Below are 19,147 nucleotides of genomic sequence, written 5' to 3'. Positions count from 1 at the left end.
TCAGTTAACTTGGAAACAACTAAATTTGTTGTTTAAGTCTTCCAACTATTCCTGGATTAGTTGGAACTGGGATTAGTTATTTATCAAAAGCTTCTCCATATTTCTTATATTCCAGCTTAACTGTAATAGTCCCTAAATCCTTCCAAGTTCACTAATCAACTTAACCTGCTTTGAAAACCATCCCATTTCTTGGTAACATTAATTCTTAAGAAAAAACTGTGACATCTTTATAAAGGATATTCCATTTCCACTTTGATGTCATTGAGGCGATGGGCCAATTCAATTAAGTCTTCTTCTTTGTTTTCATCAAATACCTTCAACTGAATATCAAGCTCTTCATTCTCCTTCTCTTTTAGATCCTAATAATCCAAATGTTGTGAGATAAACACTTTGGTTAATGTATTTTCATTTCTCCTATACATAAAGTACAAACATACATCGAAAAAGACACCACAATTTAAAGATATTAGAGTCACCACATGATCTTTCTGTACTCAGTGGTTTGTGTTCTAAGTTTAGTCAGTCATGGCTATTCTCCATTGATAAATTAGGATATAACCCTATATGTGTATGATTGAGATGCACAGTAAAATACTCGATTTCTGATATTTGTATAGAATATACCATCACTTTGCCTATAGTGTGGCAAAAAATATTACTGTCTATTCTTAATTGTTGTTCTAACGAAATACAGTACATCCGCGAATACAATATATCCAGATCAAATAAAGTGATCCAATTAAACAGTTGAGAAACATCTTACAATTCATGCATTTATGAAAGAATATAGATCGTAACAATAATATAAACTACGTTTAGATAAATCACATTGATATATTCAAGCACAACAGTCCCAAGTATGGCGTGTTGAGAATTCTGTCTGAATTGCTGTCCTCTCTCACAATACTAATAATCACTTTAAGAGGCATACTCCTTTGTTAGGACTGGTTTTGCACCTGCAGTTTCCATCAAAAATCATGGACTGAAACACTACAGGAAACTGTCATCTTCAGCTACAGTCTCCATATGAGGCCTCTGTTTTATGCTCTAGAATCTCATAACATTAGCACACATTCACTGTAATTCTTAAATGTATTTTTTTTGTCCAAATCAATTTATTGCAATGCATTTGTCCAGAACACAGAGCTCTTCCCAAATAGACTAGCCATTCAGCTTTAAGATAGTGCCAATGGCATTTAAGTTAATGAACTTTAAGAATATAAACAAATTCAAACAGCCATGCAACAAACAACTATACTGGGTAATTTCCAGTGGTGGGCACTATAGTGTGCAACTATTCCACCTAAGGAGTACATGTAAAAGACTATACCCTAGTATTGATTAATACTTACATTATTAGTATTAATTCAGATCAGCAACTAGTCCTCTATCTTCATGATCACCCTGACTATTCAAAATGATGGTTAAAGGTCAGCTGACATGTTCTACATTATTTTAACTATGCCATGCAGCTGTATCCTCCTCTTAAATGTCAAATGGTCTGCTAAGAATTTGTTAGTGGTTCCTTTTAACCAACTTTTGTTTCTGATTGCAGAACACCACCGACAAATTACAATGTATGTAGTAACATACATTTGGGGATCTTCAAGCCTCCCAATAATAAATCTAATTCTTGTAGAATATTTCTACATTTACATAAAACTATTTTCTCCTAAGTGTGGCTGAAAAACTAGAATAATGATTATCGATAATACATTAAAAGCACATGCATCAAAGTTGTCGGTTTGTTTTTTTAAAAGAAGAAAAATCCACACTAGTATAGCATGCCACACTAGAGATTGTTGGGATTAATATATCACCTTGAAGCTCTTTTACTATGTTCCCTTTTATCCTGTAGCTTTCAAAAGACATTCGATAATCACAAGTGAGGACATTCAAAGACGGTAACAGAAGGAGGAGGAGGATGACCAGGCGTGGTGTCTATAACAAAAATGTCAGCAATGCGGAGCCCATGATTAGCCACATAGAACAGAACTAGTTGTATTGAGAGTAATGATGAATATCTGATTGGCCTACCAAGAACATAAATTACACAAAGACTCATAAGCTACGTTACCCATGCCGCCATCAAAACTTAAGGTTTGTCTTTTCAGGTCATAATAGGGAGGATGTATAAAACATCTGCAAAGAAGGCAAACTTTTCCCACACCACATAATTATGACTAAGGTCATCAAACTATTGCAAACAAAATGAAAACACTAACTTCTATGTAAAGACTACACGAACAAATTTAAAAGGCTAGAATGAACGTTTATAAGAGTTCAAAAAGAGCATTGCAGTTTTACAACAAAAGTTACCTATAACTGCTGCTAACTGCTGTTACCTGTTAACCCCTGCTAATTGGGTAAGAGGCACTTTTTCAAGTGGGTGCTCCTTTTTTTAGCAGGTGGAGGGTAACTGGCCCATCTCACCCCAGCAATGTCTGTTCTGGTGGCTGTCTGCTGGTATTCTTTTGCATCTTTTTAGATTGTGAGCCCTTTTGGGACAGGGAGCCATTTAGTTATTTGATTTTTCTCTGTAAATCGCTTTGTGAACTTTTAGTTGAAAAGCAGTATATAAATACTATTATTATTATTATTATTATTATTATTATTATTATTATTATTATTATTATTATTATTATTATCAACAACAACAACAACAACAACAACTGAAAAACTCACTGCACTCAAAGAAGCCCAATGCACCTTGTTCTACAATGGATTCTGATGAGGTTGAGAATCGATAGCAGAAATACAAACCTCCTTCTGGATTGCAGACAGTTTCCAATCAACATAACTCTGAAACTGTATTATTGGCAAGACTCTCTGGATATTCTGCTAAACCCCAATGGAAGAGACAAAAAGTCTACCCATTTCTCATATTCAAGAATAGGATCATACTTCTACTAGCTCTCCAAAATGTATAGAAGTCAGGTTGCTATTTCAATAAAGCACAGAAAATTAGTTCTGTCTTTGTAAGCAGTTCTAAACTATGAATATTTTTAAACTATTTAATTTGACCCCGATATGCTACGTTCATCAGTGCTTACTTACAGTGCAATCCTATGGAAGTCTATTCAGAAGTAATCACCACTGAGCACAATGGGGCTTGTTTCCCTGCAAGTGTTTCCCTGTAAGTGGGTATAGGATTGCATTTGAAAGCTATTTGATGGCTACAAAACAAAAGGCCCTCCAGTTGTGGAAGATTAAATAAAGATGAATGTCAATCACAATGCTTCACTATAAGGCTGGTTGTGCAGAAGTTGGCCCCAACAACCACACTGTGATTGATCATACCGACTCATTCCCTGCTTTATTAAATGAGTACGTCAGTGATTATCCACATGAACCTAGCATCCTTTCTTTACTCCTATATTCCTTTAATAAAATGTGAACCCTTAACTGAGCACTAAAATTAAAATCTAAATTATGCCTAAGGTTAGGAAATAATCTTGACTATTAATTTGTTATCCTGATTGAATTTAATATGACTGAGAAAGTTATGAAACTAGACACCAAAGGGGAATAAATTTTACCATAAATTCAATATAGACTTCTTCAAAATTAGAATTGAATGCAATCCACTTATTTTGTCCTGTTGCACTATGAAAGACAATGTATAATATTGAGGCAGTGATACCTTTAGAGGCAAAAACAAATTATTTGCTTTGACATTACAAAACACATACTAAAAATAAAAATAATGAATAGCCATCTATATTTCCAGTTGTGAAATCTGTCATTTTTCTAAAATACCTTCCTTACATAATGCACCTGGGGAAGTCAAGCACCACTCTTATTTAAGGATAATAGCCTCTATTTTATTTAATTGCCTCAAGTCATAATCCCAGTTCTGATGTGATGCTACTACTGCTGGCAACCTTCAGTCTCAAAAGACTATGGTATCGCGCTCTGAATGGTGGTTCTGGCACAGTGTCTAGTGTGGTTGAAAAGGCCGATTCGGGAGTGACAATCCCTTCCACACTGGGAGCAAGTGTAGTGTGTCCCTGGTCTGTCTCCCTGGCTATGGGCCTTCCTTCTTTGCCTCTTTGCCTCAGTTTGTTGGCAAAGTGTCTCTTCAAACTGGGAAAGGCCATGCTGCACAGCCTACCTCCAAGCAGAACGCTCAGAGGCCAAGGTTTCCCACCTGTTGAGGTTCATTCCTAAGGCTTTCAGATCCCTCTTGCAGATATCCTTGTAGTGCAGCTGTGGTCTACCAGTAGGGCGCTTTCCCTGCACAAGTTCTCCATCGAGGAGATCCTTTGGGATCCAACCATTGCCCATTCTCACGACATGACCAAGCCAACGCAGGCGTCTCTGTTTCAGCAGTTACTACATACTATATGCTACTTATATACTTATAACATGCTTATAAGAAAAATACTATTAACTGCTGCACGGATGCAAACCTCTGAGGCAACATGGCAGTTTCCCCCTTTCTGAAGGTAAATTTATAATTCTCAAATGAAGCAATGGATAAGCAGAGAGAAATGCATAGTCTGCAGACCTAAACAATGGATCATTTTCATGTCAAACAGTGGTGCGATGTGGATGACAGAGTTTAATCTATAAAGCATCCACATCTGATCACTAAGCAGACCTACAGCTGGATGCAGAGGACAATGTGTCAACTCATTTATTCAGACAGGAGAAACATGGGAGGAACAACAGCATCTCATACCCAAAAGTGATCATGTGAAAAGCATGTAGGTTCAAGCCTACAATGATATGGTAGGCAGCATTTATGCAGCTACTTATCTAAAAATCTCTTCCATTCGACAATGATGGATGAAAGTGGCCTCAAAGGCCTGTAAACAAGACCCAGCAACAGAAAAACACAGTGTACCATTTCCTCACAGAATCATATTCAAATAATGCATGGTTCCCATGCTCGAGTCCAGCCTAACATCAGTGTCAATGATCCTTAAGGAAGGTCATAATGGTTAAATAGGAATAACTGCATTTCCTGCTTTGACAGTGAAATAATTCACCAGAGGACTGGGGTCGTAATATTTCCACACTCTAAAGTTTCTAATAAACATAGGTGATAAAGTTTCAGGTTTCCCCACTGAACCATATTACATGGACTGCATTTGCTTGATCAAATGCCAAGTGCTTGATGTTGTGGGAGAGTGTTGTGAAAAATTATATCCTTTTAAAATATAAAAGGATTAAAATAGGATTAAAATAGCCTATAAAAGGTTAAAATAGGAAAGGGCAATGCTGCAAAGGCAAACTTGCCAGGGGTAGTCAGTTTCACTTCTGCTTTATACAGCTTGGAGTTGCTCCTATTACACATGATGGAAAATTAGAAGGATACAATTATTATTCTACTCTGACTTCGGCTAACACAAAAAGAAACTATCTAGAAAGAGGTAGTCCACGATGGCCATCCAAGGGGGGAAAAACAGAGAAAAGTTAATATTCTTATCAACTCCTACATGGTTGCACAGCTACTTTGCAGCACAAGAGCATGGTTATATGTTGCATTCACAAACAACATGACGACCAGATGTGGTAATCAAGTGTGGGACATCATCAGAGAAAACATTTTCAGCTCTGCAACTAGTCCCTGTGCAACTACTGTTGGCCTTGCCATATTAAAGCAAATGTCCTAATGTACTAGGTTACTACTACGATGCTAAGCTCATAGTAAATGTTATTGTGTTCACTGTGCTTTCTCCCAGGTAACTGTGCATAGGACTATGCTGTAAGGATGCAACTCTATACATACTACCCTTGCTAACTGAGAAAGAGGCACTTCCTAAATGGGTGCTCTTCTTTTATTTAGCAGGGGAAGAGGAACTGGCCCTCCTCACCCCAGCACTGTCTTTTCTAGTGGCTGTCTGCTGGTGTTCTTTTGCATCTTTTTAAATTGTGAGCCCTTTTGGGACAGGGAGCCATTAGTAATTTGATTTTCTCTGTAAATCACTTTGCGAACTTTCCACTGAAAAGTAGCATATAAATACTGTTAATAATAACAACAACAACAACCTGGAAGTAAATCCTACGAAACTCCGTGAGAATTACTTCCGAGTAGACACATATAAGATTGTGCTGTTAACACTCTGCAATTTCCCTCTTGCTCAAGACCCTAACTACTTTTCATCCTGCAGCTTGTTTAGTCATACAGTCAGCTGCTGGCCCTAGAAACCATGATCACATCACATCACGCCACCTTAGGACTTCAACATTGGATTATGGAAGAACAATGGACTGAATTTTAGACTGTGCTAGTTTTTAAAGGTCCAGACAATATTCAATACCCAAGGTTCATGCTCTGTGATTACTGGCCATTTGGGATACTGTACTCAATGATCAGTCACAATGCACTGAGTAAAACCATTCACTTCATCTCTATTCCTCTCCCTTATCTTTATAACAACAAAAATAGTAATCATAGAAGGAGGACTTGTACTAAGTCAGATTACTTATCTAGGCTCAGTAAGGTCCATATTGACTGGCAACAGTTTTCCAACAGTTTCAGGCAGAAATTTTGCTCTGCCCTCCCTGGAAATACTGGGAATTGTGCTTGCTTTCTGCAAGGTGAAGCATATGCTTTGTCACCAAGGTATGGATGCTCCCATCAATAACCTGAACATTTTTATTGAACCAGGTTCTTTCAAAAGGGATCCCCAGGAGCCCTCCTTAGTGTATTCTTTATTAGCATATTATTATTCTTATTAATTAGATTAATTCCTCTTCTGCTTAAAATCTGAGATGATTTATTTTACTGTAAAGTGCTTCATGTGCCAAGTAGCAGAGAAATATATTACACGTATAAAATGCAATATAACTTCTTTATCAAAAGGATTATTTTGTCTTCTTTCTTGCATTTAACAATACGCACTAGAGGAATGTTTATTAACTTTCATAAGTATAAATGATTTGATATTTCCTTCCTGCCTAATAAGATGGCAAACCGGATCTGAAAGTTACTCTACCCCCACAGCGTTCAAGTTCAGGATTCAAAGTTGGATCCCCCTTTACTTTGCAATCTCATGCTTGCTTGCTCTTGCAATCTCTTTCTCAAGAACCTAGACGCTAATGAATATAAACCAATCATTTTTCTAAAAAATTAAAACTAATTTCCCTTATTGGACATTTTTAATGCTCTCAGTTTTGCTCTCATTTCACAATTATGAAAAATTATACAGAACCACTAAAGTCTTATTGGCTGCAGCAAGCCAGATTTATAATCATAAGGTAAGCAATAGCCAAGTTCAATGCATTAGCAGTTTTTCTGCAAATAACTTACTGGCAATATTTTCTTTAGCCCACAGCGCAGGAATTCATTTCTCAAGTGTATCCTAAAATCAAGATCTTCAGGAGAAGTGACAAGGGCATTTATGAACTGCATGCAGGCTGCCTGTAATTAGAAATTATGGTAAAAGTAGCTTTTTAGAATCAGCCTTCCCAATGCACACAAGCAATAAACATTGCAGAAAAAGCCTTACTAAACAAGGAAACATAATCTTACTTAAAAAAAACAACAACAACACTGATGTACTTCACCACAAAGACTGTATGTATCTTCAATAACCTGCATGGTCTGACCTCTACAAAGTACTTCCAATGTAGTTTATTTTAATGGAGTGATGCTATTTAAGTGACAGACAGCAGATTGCCAACTGTGCCGTTAATCATTAAGAGAGATCAAAACAACTATCAAAATATAACAAGTTTAGAAAAAGATTAATTGCAAATCATATTTGAAACAAGCTCTTAATCAATCATTTCTGGCAGGAAGGCAAGAATAAGCATCAAATAAAGATCCACTCTTTAAGTGTCTTTATTGACCATTTAGGATTAAATAATATGCAAGTCAAACATTAAATCTGATCCTGGATGTCCCCAAACTTTTCTGTACTGATTACTGCGAGGTGGTATGATCTTTCAATACTATACATGCCTTTAGCATTGTCATTGTCTGAATGATGCCTGTTATGCTACAAGAATCAGCATGGCTTCTGTAAGGGAAAGTCTTGCCTCACAAACCTTATCGAATTATTTGAAAAGGTCAACAGGCATGTGGATGCGGGAGAACCCGTGGACATTATATATCTGGACTTTCAGAAGGCATTCGACACGGTCCCTCACCAAAAGCTACTGAAAAAACTCCACAGTCAGGAAATTAATGGACAAGTCCTCTCCTGGACTGAGACCTGGTTGAAGACCAGGAAACAGAGAGTGGGTGTCAATGGGCAATTTTCACAATGGAGAAAGGTGAAAAGCGGTGTGCCCCAAGGATCTGTCCTGGGACCGGTGTTCTTCAACCTCTTCATAAAGGACCTGGAGACAGGGTTGAGCAGTGAGGTGGCTAAGTTTGCAGACGACACCAAACTTTTCCGAGTGGTGAAGATCAGAAGTGATTGTGAGGAGCTCCAGAAGGATCTCTCCAAACTGGCAGAATGGGCAGCAAAATGGCAGATGCATTTCAATGTAAGTAAGTGTAAAGTCATGCACATTGGGGCAAAAAATCAAAACTTCACATATAGGCTAATGGGTTCTGAACTTTCTGTGACAGATCAGGAGAGTGATCTTGGGGTGGTGGTGGACAGGTTGATGAAAGTGTGGACCCAGTGTGCGGCGGCAGTAAAGAAGGCCAATTCTATGCTTGGGATCATTAGAAAAGGTATCAAGAACAAAACTGCTAAGGCCATTATACAAATCGATGGTAAGGCCACACCTGGAGTATTGTGTCCAGTTCTGGTCGCCGCATCTCAAAAAGGATATAGTGGAAATGGAAAAGGCGCAAAAGAGAGCAACTAAGATGATTACTGGGCTGGAGCACATTCCTTATGAGGAAAGGCTATGGCATTTGGGCCTCTTCAGCCTAGAAAAGAGACGCCTGAGGGGGGGACATGATTGAGACATACAAAATTATGCAGGGGAAAGATAAAGTGGATAGCGAGATGCCCTTTACACTATCACATAACACCAGAACCAGAGGACATCCACTAAAATTGAGTGTTGAGAGAGTTAGGAAAGACAAAAGAAAATATTTCTTTACTCAGTGTTTGTTTGGTCTGTGAAACTCCTTGCCGCAGGATGTGGTGACGGCATCTGACCTGGATGCCTTTAAAAGGGGATTGGTCAAGTTTCTGGAGGAAAAATCTATTACGGGTTACATGCCATGATGTGTATATGCAACCTCCTGATTTTAGAAATGGGCCATGTCAGAATGCCAGATGCAAGGGAGGGCACCAGGATGCAGGTCTCTTGTAATCTGGTGTGCTCCCTAGGGCATTTGGTGGGCCTCTGTGAGATACAGGAAGCTGGACTGGATGGGTTTATGGCCTGATACAGTGGGGCTGTTCTTATGTTCTTAACTATGACATGACTAGACAAGTCAAAGTATGTGTCCAATTGGAAATTAATAGAGAGAAAAGGTGCCATTTGCCATGATTGTTTTTGCCAGAAGTAACTCTGGCTTAATCTCTTGTGTTAATACTGGTAAAGATAACATTTTAGTCAAAAACGAGTTAATGAATCTTGCAATTATACCTTCAATCAGGAAGCCTGGATCAGAAAGATCATTAAAATGCTTTTAAGTGGTTTCTCCGGCCACTTGCTGTCCATGTGATATGGTAAACTCGCAGGGGAGTTTGAGCCCTGCTGTAAGTTCTTGTAGGGGAGGGGGGAGGCAGGATTGCATTGCTTTGGAGGGGTGCAGGGTTTTGTTGAGATTTACCAGAGCCTGTAGCAGCCTCTCGGGGGTGCAGGGAGTGGGTTGCAATTGTTATTTGTACATTTGCCGCATGTTGGAGAGCCCTGCCGAGGCTGGCACACCCAGGATGCTGCTGCAGGCTCTGGTAAGTCTCAGCAAGCCCCTGAGCCTCTCCAAAGTAACGTGATTCTGGCGATCGCGTCGCTGCTCCTCCCCTCTCCTCCCCACCCCACAGTTTGAGAATCACTGTGATATGGTCATACCAATGTAATACTGTCAATAGTGAACAATATTGTTAATTTTATCCTTTTAGTACTTCTGCAATGAAAGAAAACATTTCTCTTCCCCCTCCCCTTCATTTCATCCCACTCTTAGTTCCTTTCTTGAGAGGAAGGGAATTTGACACCATGCTCAGAAGGAGAGATGGGTGAATAAATTGCTGGTGGTCAAAGAGGTAGGGAACCAGAAGAAGAAGATATGGAAAGCTGATCAGACAATTATGCTACCACAGTGAGGAATAACTAACAGCAGTTCCAGTAAGCATTGTACCCTTGCTAGGAGCTATACGCAAGGAAGCATGACTGCTACAGGTTAAACAAAAGAACCTTTTTCATTACAACTAGAAACAAACAAGGTCTGTGCAAAAATGACAAATTAAAGATTTGCGGGGCATCCGGCAACAAAATTCTCAAACTTCGCCCCATCACTAAACATCAGGACAGTCAGGTATCTGGGATAGCAATTTATTGCATTTACTGCAGAGAACATTTCTTGGATTTGTAGACAATCTTCCCATGACATTTTCATACATCACTTTTGTTTATCTAGAGATTTTAGCATCATCTAGTAATAAAAATAAGTATTGTTTTAGATCCCTCCATGTCTATAGAACACAGACTTTGCAATTACGCTGTTCATAACACAGCCTGCATTCGTCCAAGGAAAGGGACATCACTGCAGCATAACCTTGACCTTTTACGAACATAATCTTTCCTTTTGGTTCCTCTACCATTCAAAGTTTTCATATTGTCATGTCAAGATTACAAAAATGATTCTTGTCTTATGGCCTTAACCTTACAGGGCAGGAGTCATGAACTCAATCATTATCTCATTCACAAGGTGGTATTCCAGGACTTGATTTTATCCCTGTCATGATTCAGAGCTAATACACAATATGTGAGAAAAGCAGACAGAGTAACTAGCCATCTGAGGTTTTCCTTCTACTCTCTACTAAGCTCCCAAAGCTATTCAGCTGAAGGAACTTCATAGGCAGCACAGTAATAACCATTTATACATCAGATACACAAATGACAAGACCTTTCTGTCTTGTTTATCAGTAGGTGAACCTTGCATGTAGATCTTGCAGATGGAGAAACTCCTAGGCATACCAAATTAGTTCAGAGGTTTCATTTACACATCTGAACACAAACAGGGCTTTGGGCTGCAAGAAATTCAAGGCCTATTAACTTGTGGTATATTTTACTATGAAGATATGCTATTCATGTAAAAACAAATCCATGTGGAAAATATTCAAATATTTGTTTTCTCTGTGTTCTGAAACAAACAGTCCATCTTTGAGAGAAAAATACTCATGTTTCAGGAAGCACTGAAGTTTCAGAAACTATAGGATCCTCCCTAAGCTCATTAAAACTAACCGACATTGAATGCTAAATGCCTCCCACAACACTGCCTTGAAAAATGGGGGGAGGAGGTAGTCTTAGGGCCCAATCCTATTCAGCTTTCTAGCACCAATGCAACCGCAATTCAGCCCCAAGATAAGGGAGCAAAACTTCCCTTGTCTTGAGAGGGCCTCCATGACTGCTCCCCCACCACACAGTGCAGTACACTGCATCAACAATGGGAAGTTGGATAGGATTGGGCCCTTAATCTTTTTTGTGTGAGTATCAGTTTTGTATGAGTGTCAAATCCCACAACTATGGCATTTCAGTTAGTTTTATCACTTGGACACCCAAGACTCCCAATATGCCATAATCACCAGGAGAACTCTGTTTATTAAAACACAAAGAATCCAATAGTCTAGCTTGATAACCAAGGGATCCTACCTGTAACTGCAATGCTTCGTGATTCTCAAGCCCCTCTACAATGTTAGAGAAACGTTCTCCATTATTTCTCTCAGCTGCAATTGTTATGGCTCCCAAGATTTTGTCCAGGCTGCAACAGAAATTGATGACATTTAATGTTATGCATAATAATATATGTATGTACTTTATGCTTTTTAGAAAAAGTTATATTTAAAACGAACATTGATAATTGTGTTTGTTATCTTTCATATAGTCACACACACTCACCAGTTCCCAATAAGAATGATTTTAAAAAAACACAAAAAACCATAAAAGATATGCTAGCTTCCTCTCCTCCCATTTTAAAATAAATTCAGGATACAATTTTTGATATGCAGTACAACTCTCCACCCTGTGTATCTCATATGTGTAGAGCAGTGCTTTTCAACCTTTTTCATTTCATGGCATGCTGACAAGGGGCTAAAATTGTCCAGACATACCATCATTTTTTGACAAAGGCACACCATGCTGGTGGGGGGCTCACACCCCCATTGGCCCTATTAATAAATGACCCTTCCCCAAACTCCCATGGCACACCAATGTGCTATGTGCTATGGCAGACTGGTTGAAAATCACTGGTGAAGAAATGCTGGTGAGGAAGAACTGCTGGTGAGGAAGAAATGCTAATTTCAAACATTCTAACTTGGGAAAAAATGGATCTGTTTCCCATCTCAGGGTCCAATTCTATCCAACTTTCCAGTGCTGATGCAGCCATACTAAGGGGTGTGCATTGCACTGCTGTATCAGTGCTGGAAAGTTGAATAGGATTAAGCCCTCATATAGACATAGACAGAGACAGACCAGTCTGTCTTTTCTTTCTTTTACAGTGTCACACACATAGGTGATGCTATATAAATGTAATACACACACAGGTATATTTTTGCAACTTATTTCTAACATAGGGATGTTGATCCACATTATTCTACAGTGCTGTGGGACTACTACAGAACCATCACCTAGCCCTGTTACTATTTGGTTCAGTCCCACATTTTGTTTCTTTGCATTAAGAGAGATGCATTATGGCAGTCTCAACAATGCAAGTTGTGCTTCAATTCCCAAGGAGATAGGAGAATCTGGATGTCACAAACATGCCGTAAAGCACGTTTGCAGCACCCTTTGAGTAAGCAACGCCAGCGGGGATGCCTGCATCGCCCTGTCAGCGCCGCAGAGGTAGGCCCAGCTGCCGCTGGCGACCAAGTAAGCACCAGGAAACACGGGGGTGTGGTAGGAGGGAAGGCGACAGTTCCAACGCTATGGAACGACACAGGGCTTCTCAAGTCTGCACCAGTGATTTAGCTGGTGCAGACTCCAGTAGAACCATAGGGTAGGGGCTGGGGCTTTACTGAGGGTAAGAGAATGAATGCCCCTTTCCCCTGAGGAGACCTCTTGTGGCTTCCTTGGACTCTTAGGATACAGTGGCGGCCATTTCGGCACCACAGTAGCCTGGGAAGCACAGGATTGGGCTGCCTGTTGGGCAGCACAATGTATACAAAAGGAAACCTCTTGCTGGTATTACTTACATATTTTCTTCTCCAACTATGCAAATGGCCGAAAGTATCTTTACTGTCTCAGTCATCATGTTTGGTTGCTTTGGATCAATTGCTCTGGCGAGTAACAGAAGGCTTCTTTCATCTCCTAGAATTCTTTGCAATCCATACTATGAAAAACAGGAAATTGTTTTCATATTATGAAAACTCTGTCTCTCCACACACACACACAAAAGCCCCCATGCCTTCAACAAGGAACTCAAGTTTTGAAAAATGCACTCCAGCATGCCAACAGGCTCCAAAACAAAAATCAATCATTAAATTATAGCATTTTGAGTTAGCTAGGTTAAACCCATTAAAATTTTTAAGGTTACTATGCAGCTTCACCAAAGACATTTTAAAGCCTACATTCAACAACTAAATGCTTCATTTTCTCAAGACAACCTTTTCAAAACTCTGACATTATACCAAAAAAGCTGGTGATTATGGTAGATAAAAGTTTCATATGCTGCACTTCATCAAAATACTTGCCTGTAGATCTTGTATATGCATAATACATTTATAGTATTGGCCCACAGGTCATTAAAAATTACATTGGCAAAATAAAAAACCAAAGTTACAAGCATAAGATTCCAGACAAGTATAATTGAAACAAGTTTATATTTTTAAAACAAACGATCCTCCTTGCAATTAACAGATGACTCAGTCAAACATTTTTGATGCAGCTTTTTGCAGGTATGTTGAACAGCAACATAGAAAGTTGCACTGGAAGGGTCTACCTTGGTATATGGCAATCCTATGTAATTCTGCTCTGAATAAATCTCCACTGAGAATTGGACTTACTCCCAGTGTGTATAGGTGTGTGTAAGTGTGTACAGGACTGCATTTTCCTTCCCACAAGCTTAGTATCGCCAAGATTAACTGACAGCATCTTCCTAAGATTTCAGACAGGAGTCTGACCCTACTTTCTCCCAGTATCTTCCCTGATACTTCCCACCAGCACTGAACCATCATTTCTTGTACAGAGAAAAAAAAAATTCAAGAATCTCCATCTAGGAGTATTATACAGGGAAAAATGTACAATCATAACGTGCAGATGTTTTTCATTTTGCTTGAACTACCTGTACATAGGCAGAAAGCTGTTAATATATCCTTCCTTCCAAACATGGCATAGTCACTGTTTGGAACCTTGAATCTAAAACTAACTGGGACATGTAAAATGGGGGGAAGTGGGTCTGTAGTTCAGTGGTACAGCACCTGCGTGGCATGCAGAAGGCTCAAGGTTTAACCCACAGCATCTCCAAGTAGAGGAGAGAAAAAATTCTGACAGTCGTCGATAATACTGAGCTAGAAAGACAGGTAACCTCCAACTTTTATAAATCACAGAAATGTGTTGTCTGCTCAGTTCTATTTCAAACAGATTGAGGCTGCAATCCTATACACACTTACATGGAAACAAGTATCATTGAACTCTATGGGACTATCCCCTGACTACGCATACAGGGTTGAGCTGTGAACTACTGACCAAAGTGCTGAGAATAAATAAATTCTTAGTTAGACTCTATCCAATAAATGTGGGTCACAAAGACGAAGTCAAGTGACATTAAAAAAATATGTTTGACAACCTTCAGTCTCGAAAGACTCTGGTATAAGCCTACAGCTCCCGGTATTCCCAGGCGGTCTCCCATCCAAGTACTAACCAGGCCTGACCCTGCTTAGCTTCCAAGATCAGACGAGATCGGGCATGTGCAGGTTCAACAGGGACCCAAGTCAAGTGAAAATGGGGGAAATTTAATCAGAATGTTTGTGTGACACAAATATTGTTCTCCTGCTTCATTATGTATCAGCTTTACATGAACCACTTAAGTTTGCCCAAGATGCACATACATCATTATTTGCCTGGCTTTGTACTATGCAAGGTTCCTGAATCTGAATCTATGCCAACTACTTTGCCCTCAGAGAGATCCAAGGCTTTTGTGATCATCTTCCTATTTTATTTTAAACATTTGTATCTGTCTTTTCTTATGGATAACTCAAAAGCACATAACATAATTATTAAACAAAATAAAAATCAAACTTGCCAACACAATGCAGCAGAATAAATACAAACCATTTATCAGAAGCACCAGCCAGCCAAGAATAGTCAGCAAAGACAGGAAAATAACCCATACAAACAAAACAACAGAGAATCATCCCCAAAGGCCTTTTCGAAGAGACAGATTTTTGCCTGTTGTCTGAAGTAAAAAGATGGAATTCAAAGTCTTACCTTATTATTCATAAATGCTTTGAGGCACTGTATAAGTTTATGTTGATTCTTCTTGTCAATACTTTCTTGCCTTTAAGGGAAAAACAATGTTAACTGAAGGTATTGCTGCTATCTCCCCCCCCCACCTCTTCTCATAATTTCTATACTTACTGTTTCTTGTCCAGAAGCTTTTCGAGAACATCCAACAGAAGACCGAGTCCTTCATGTCCAAAATTGTTAACCCAACTGTTTAAAAATAAAAATTTCACTTATTTAGAGATTGATGTCCTGCCTTTTGCCACCCTAAGGATCCCCCATGGTAGCTCACATAATAAAAACAATTTTACATAGTTCATAAAATCAATAATAAAAACAAAAACAATAAATGCCAAAACAAAACAAAACAGCAAGAGTCAAGGGAACAAACCATCAATCAATCTCATAATTTAATTCAGCAAGGAGGAACAGTATTTAACACTGAATTGGCTGGCGAAAGAGAAGCATCTTGCCCAGACACTGTCAAGATAAGAGTAGGGGAGCCAAATGAACCTCCAGGAGTAGGAAGTTCCACAGTCTTAATATTAATTTGCATATTGCATTATATTACACAATCATTTACAATGTTCAGCACCCTGATCCAGTGATCATGGCAGGATGAGGGGCTCCAATGTGTACATAGGGTTTTTACACTGTCTGAGTTGCTTCCCTCCACTGAAATTAATAGGGAAGTCAGAGTATAAGATGTCTATGTATGCAGGGATGCACACATGGTGATCTGGTTTGGGCAGGAATGTCAAAATGCTGATGCTGTAAAATAAGAACCACAAACTTTTAAATTTCAAATATAATTGACTTTGACACATTCATAGTCTGTGTGCCAGACTATTTAGCAGACAGAAAGAGTCTTGCACTGAAGCAGTTACAGTCCAGTATCTACCAACATTAAAGAACTTACAAAACAGGGTTTATGTCTTAGCAATTTTTCCTGGAGGGTCCCTTTGAAGATGAGATGGAGGTAGGTGGGTCAAGGCTCACTTCCCCAAAAATGACACTTTTGCAAGTTCCACTGCTATAGACACTGTTCCATCCATATCCTTCATATGCTCCTGGGCTGACAATTGCTAACCAATGGATACTTCTCAGGGGGCCGGAGTTGACCCTTGGGCCTCTCTCTGTTGATCCACCTAGTCTTTGTTGTTCATTTAAGAAACCATTTCTTTGCTCTCTGGAATCCCCTATAGGTCTTGCACAGGAAGCTGCCTTCTACTGAATCAGACCACTGATCCAGTACTGTCTACTTTGAGTGGCGGTGGTTCTCCAAGGTTTCAGACAGGGTCTTTCCCAGTTCTACCTGGAGAGACTGGGGATTAAACTGCATGGAAAGTAGGTGCTCAAGTCCTAAGCAACAATCTCTCCCCTAACTGCACTCCATAATGGAGTAGTTTGCTAGTGAACAGGTGGCTACATCTTTCTGCTTCTCATATCTGATTCAGAAACATACATCAGGTGAATTTTTATTTTTTTTTAGTAATTTTAGTATATGTGCTGCCGAAGTGATTTTTTACTTATTAGATTTGTACTCCACCTTTCTCCCTGAAGGGCACCCAAGGTGGCTGGCATAATCAGCATACCATATGCATCTGGTAATGCTTGAACCGCAGACCATTTCCTGGCACCACAATTTTATCTTTACTTATTGGTTACGGTTAAATCTGGTAGGTTCTCAGGTCTCTTCATTCTACTAAATTCTCAGAGTTCAACAGTTTTGTAGCTATGCTGTGCAAAGGCTATGTAAATAACTAAAATGTTCAAAGAATTTCCAAAATGCTTTTACCTACTGCTAGCAAAGCAAGGTGCAGTACAAGATGAGTAAGAAAGAATAAGGCTATGTGAAACCAGTATGAGTTACTCATGCCATCAAGCTCAGATATCCAATGGAGTCAAAGCAAAGTTTGCACTTCCCACACAAATTGTAACTTTTGCAAAAGAAAGAAAAAAAATCATATGGGATTCTAAGCATGCCTGAGGCAACTAGTCTCATGTGAAGAAGTCCAACATTAGCTGTGTTTTGTCTATCATTGTTTGTGCAATGCCAGAGGCTAGCATTCAGAGTTGTGCATTATATACAGACTGTATCTCTCTTTAATGGCATTCCATTCCCAGCTGTAATCTCACAGCACAACCCAAATAGCTGAACATCAAATAAGACGAGTGATAGTTCAAAGCTATAAGGAGAAATCAAGAACGGTGGGAAAATTTCAAGGTGCAGCACTCCAAGAACAAAAGGAAACAGAAAAATCTCATGGTCAACTGAAATCTTCTAAAATCAAATTATCTTTAGTGTTTAAATAACTAAGAGGACCTGCCTCCATTTTTCTTCCTTACAATTTATTTTCCTTCTTGTCTATTAGCAATCTTGAAATCACTTGTCATTCTTATAATACTGCTCATAATAAATGAGTGTACATAAACTTCAGAAATGGAGAAACATGGTTACAAATCCCAACTTGCAATCCAATGTTTACCACCTTTGTTAACTGCACCTCACTCTTCTTTTGCACCACCGCATGCTACTCCACCATGTCAAATTGTTGACTGGACGCTACTGAGCCAGAGGTCTAAAATATGCTATCAATACCAAGTCATAGAATCATAGAGTTGGAAGGGTCCTAATAGGTTATCTAGTCCAACCTGCCTTAGGCAGGAAACCCTCTTAGAGCATCTCCAACAGATGCTTATCGAGCCTCTGCTTGAATATCTCTAGTGAGGGAGAGTCCACCACCTCTCTCGGCAATCTGTATAGCACTTTCTGAGTGTTCAAGACACACTTGAACCTTTACAAGTATTTGCTTGGTGTAGCCCTTACATTAACCTTGCAAGATATGCAAGTATTAACATATTGCATATTGCAGATGGGGAAAACTGAGGCCGAAAGGGAGTGGTTTGCCTAAGACCACCTACTAAGTTCATAGTAGAGGCAACAATTATACTGGGGAATTCCTGATTTGCACCTCAGTCTCTTTGGTATTACATACACCAGTTACCTAAATAGGTACAGATAAAGATTGGTTCCTTCTTGCCTTTTATAATGTACACTGATGGCACTATATACATAAGCATCAACTCAGGGTTACCCTAGTTTTTAGCTTATTTCCTAAACCCCTTATTTCTTGCAACACATCAATTAAATTATGTAGGGCAGCGCTTCTCAAACTTTTAGCACCTAGAACCCACTTTTTAGAATGAGAATCTGTCAGGACCCACCAGAAGTGATGTCATGACCAGAAGTGGCATCATCAAGCAGGAAAAATTTTAACAATCCTAGGCTGCAATCCTACCCACACTTAACCAGTAGTAAATCCCATTGACTATCATTGTTAAAAGCATATGCCTGTTAAAAGTACAGATGCGTGACTTTCCATCAAATGCAGTCACATACCATGGTGGCATTAAGTCTAATATATTAAAAATAAAATATTGAAATGAATGCGGGCCCACCTGAAATTGGCTTGTGACCCACCTAGTGGGTCCCGAACTAGTTTGAAAAACACTGCAGTAGGGCTTATCCCCAGGAAAGCGCATGTAAACCACAGACATACGTCTGTAAAAACAACACCTTTGGCAACAAAGCTTCTAGCAATTACTGTTTTCTACTGTTTTG

The 19,147-nt window shown here is 39.2% G+C and overlaps 1 protein-coding gene across 3 annotated transcripts in view; it reads right to left on the bottom strand.

The window, feature by feature from the left end:
- Window positions 1–19,147, bottom strand: part of DIAPH2 (diaphanous related formin 2) — a 402,614-nt gene that overhangs the window by 311,895 nt on the left and 71,572 nt on the right. For all 3 annotated transcript variants that reach the window (XM_066640285.1, XM_066640286.1, XM_066640287.1), the window contains 6 exons: window positions 15,658–15,732; window positions 15,508–15,577; window positions 13,275–13,411; window positions 11,737–11,845; window positions 7,262–7,372; window positions 241–359 (listed from right to left, as the gene is read on the bottom strand). In XM_066640285.1, coding sequence (XP_066496382.1) covers window positions 241–359; window positions 7,262–7,372; window positions 11,737–11,845; window positions 13,275–13,411; window positions 15,508–15,577; window positions 15,658–15,732 — 621 coding nt within the window. The remainder of the gene's footprint in view (window positions 1–240; window positions 360–7,261; window positions 7,373–11,736; window positions 11,846–13,274; window positions 13,412–15,507; window positions 15,578–15,657; window positions 15,733–19,147) is intronic.

Source organism: Tiliqua scincoides, chromosome 12 (genome assembly GCF_035046505.1).
Source record: "Tiliqua scincoides isolate rTilSci1 chromosome 12, rTilSci1.hap2, whole genome shotgun sequence".
In the NCBI taxonomy this organism is placed as follows: domain Eukaryota; kingdom Metazoa; phylum Chordata; class Lepidosauria; order Squamata; family Scincidae; genus Tiliqua; species Tiliqua scincoides.
This window is presented reverse-complemented; position numbering and strand designations above follow the sequence as displayed.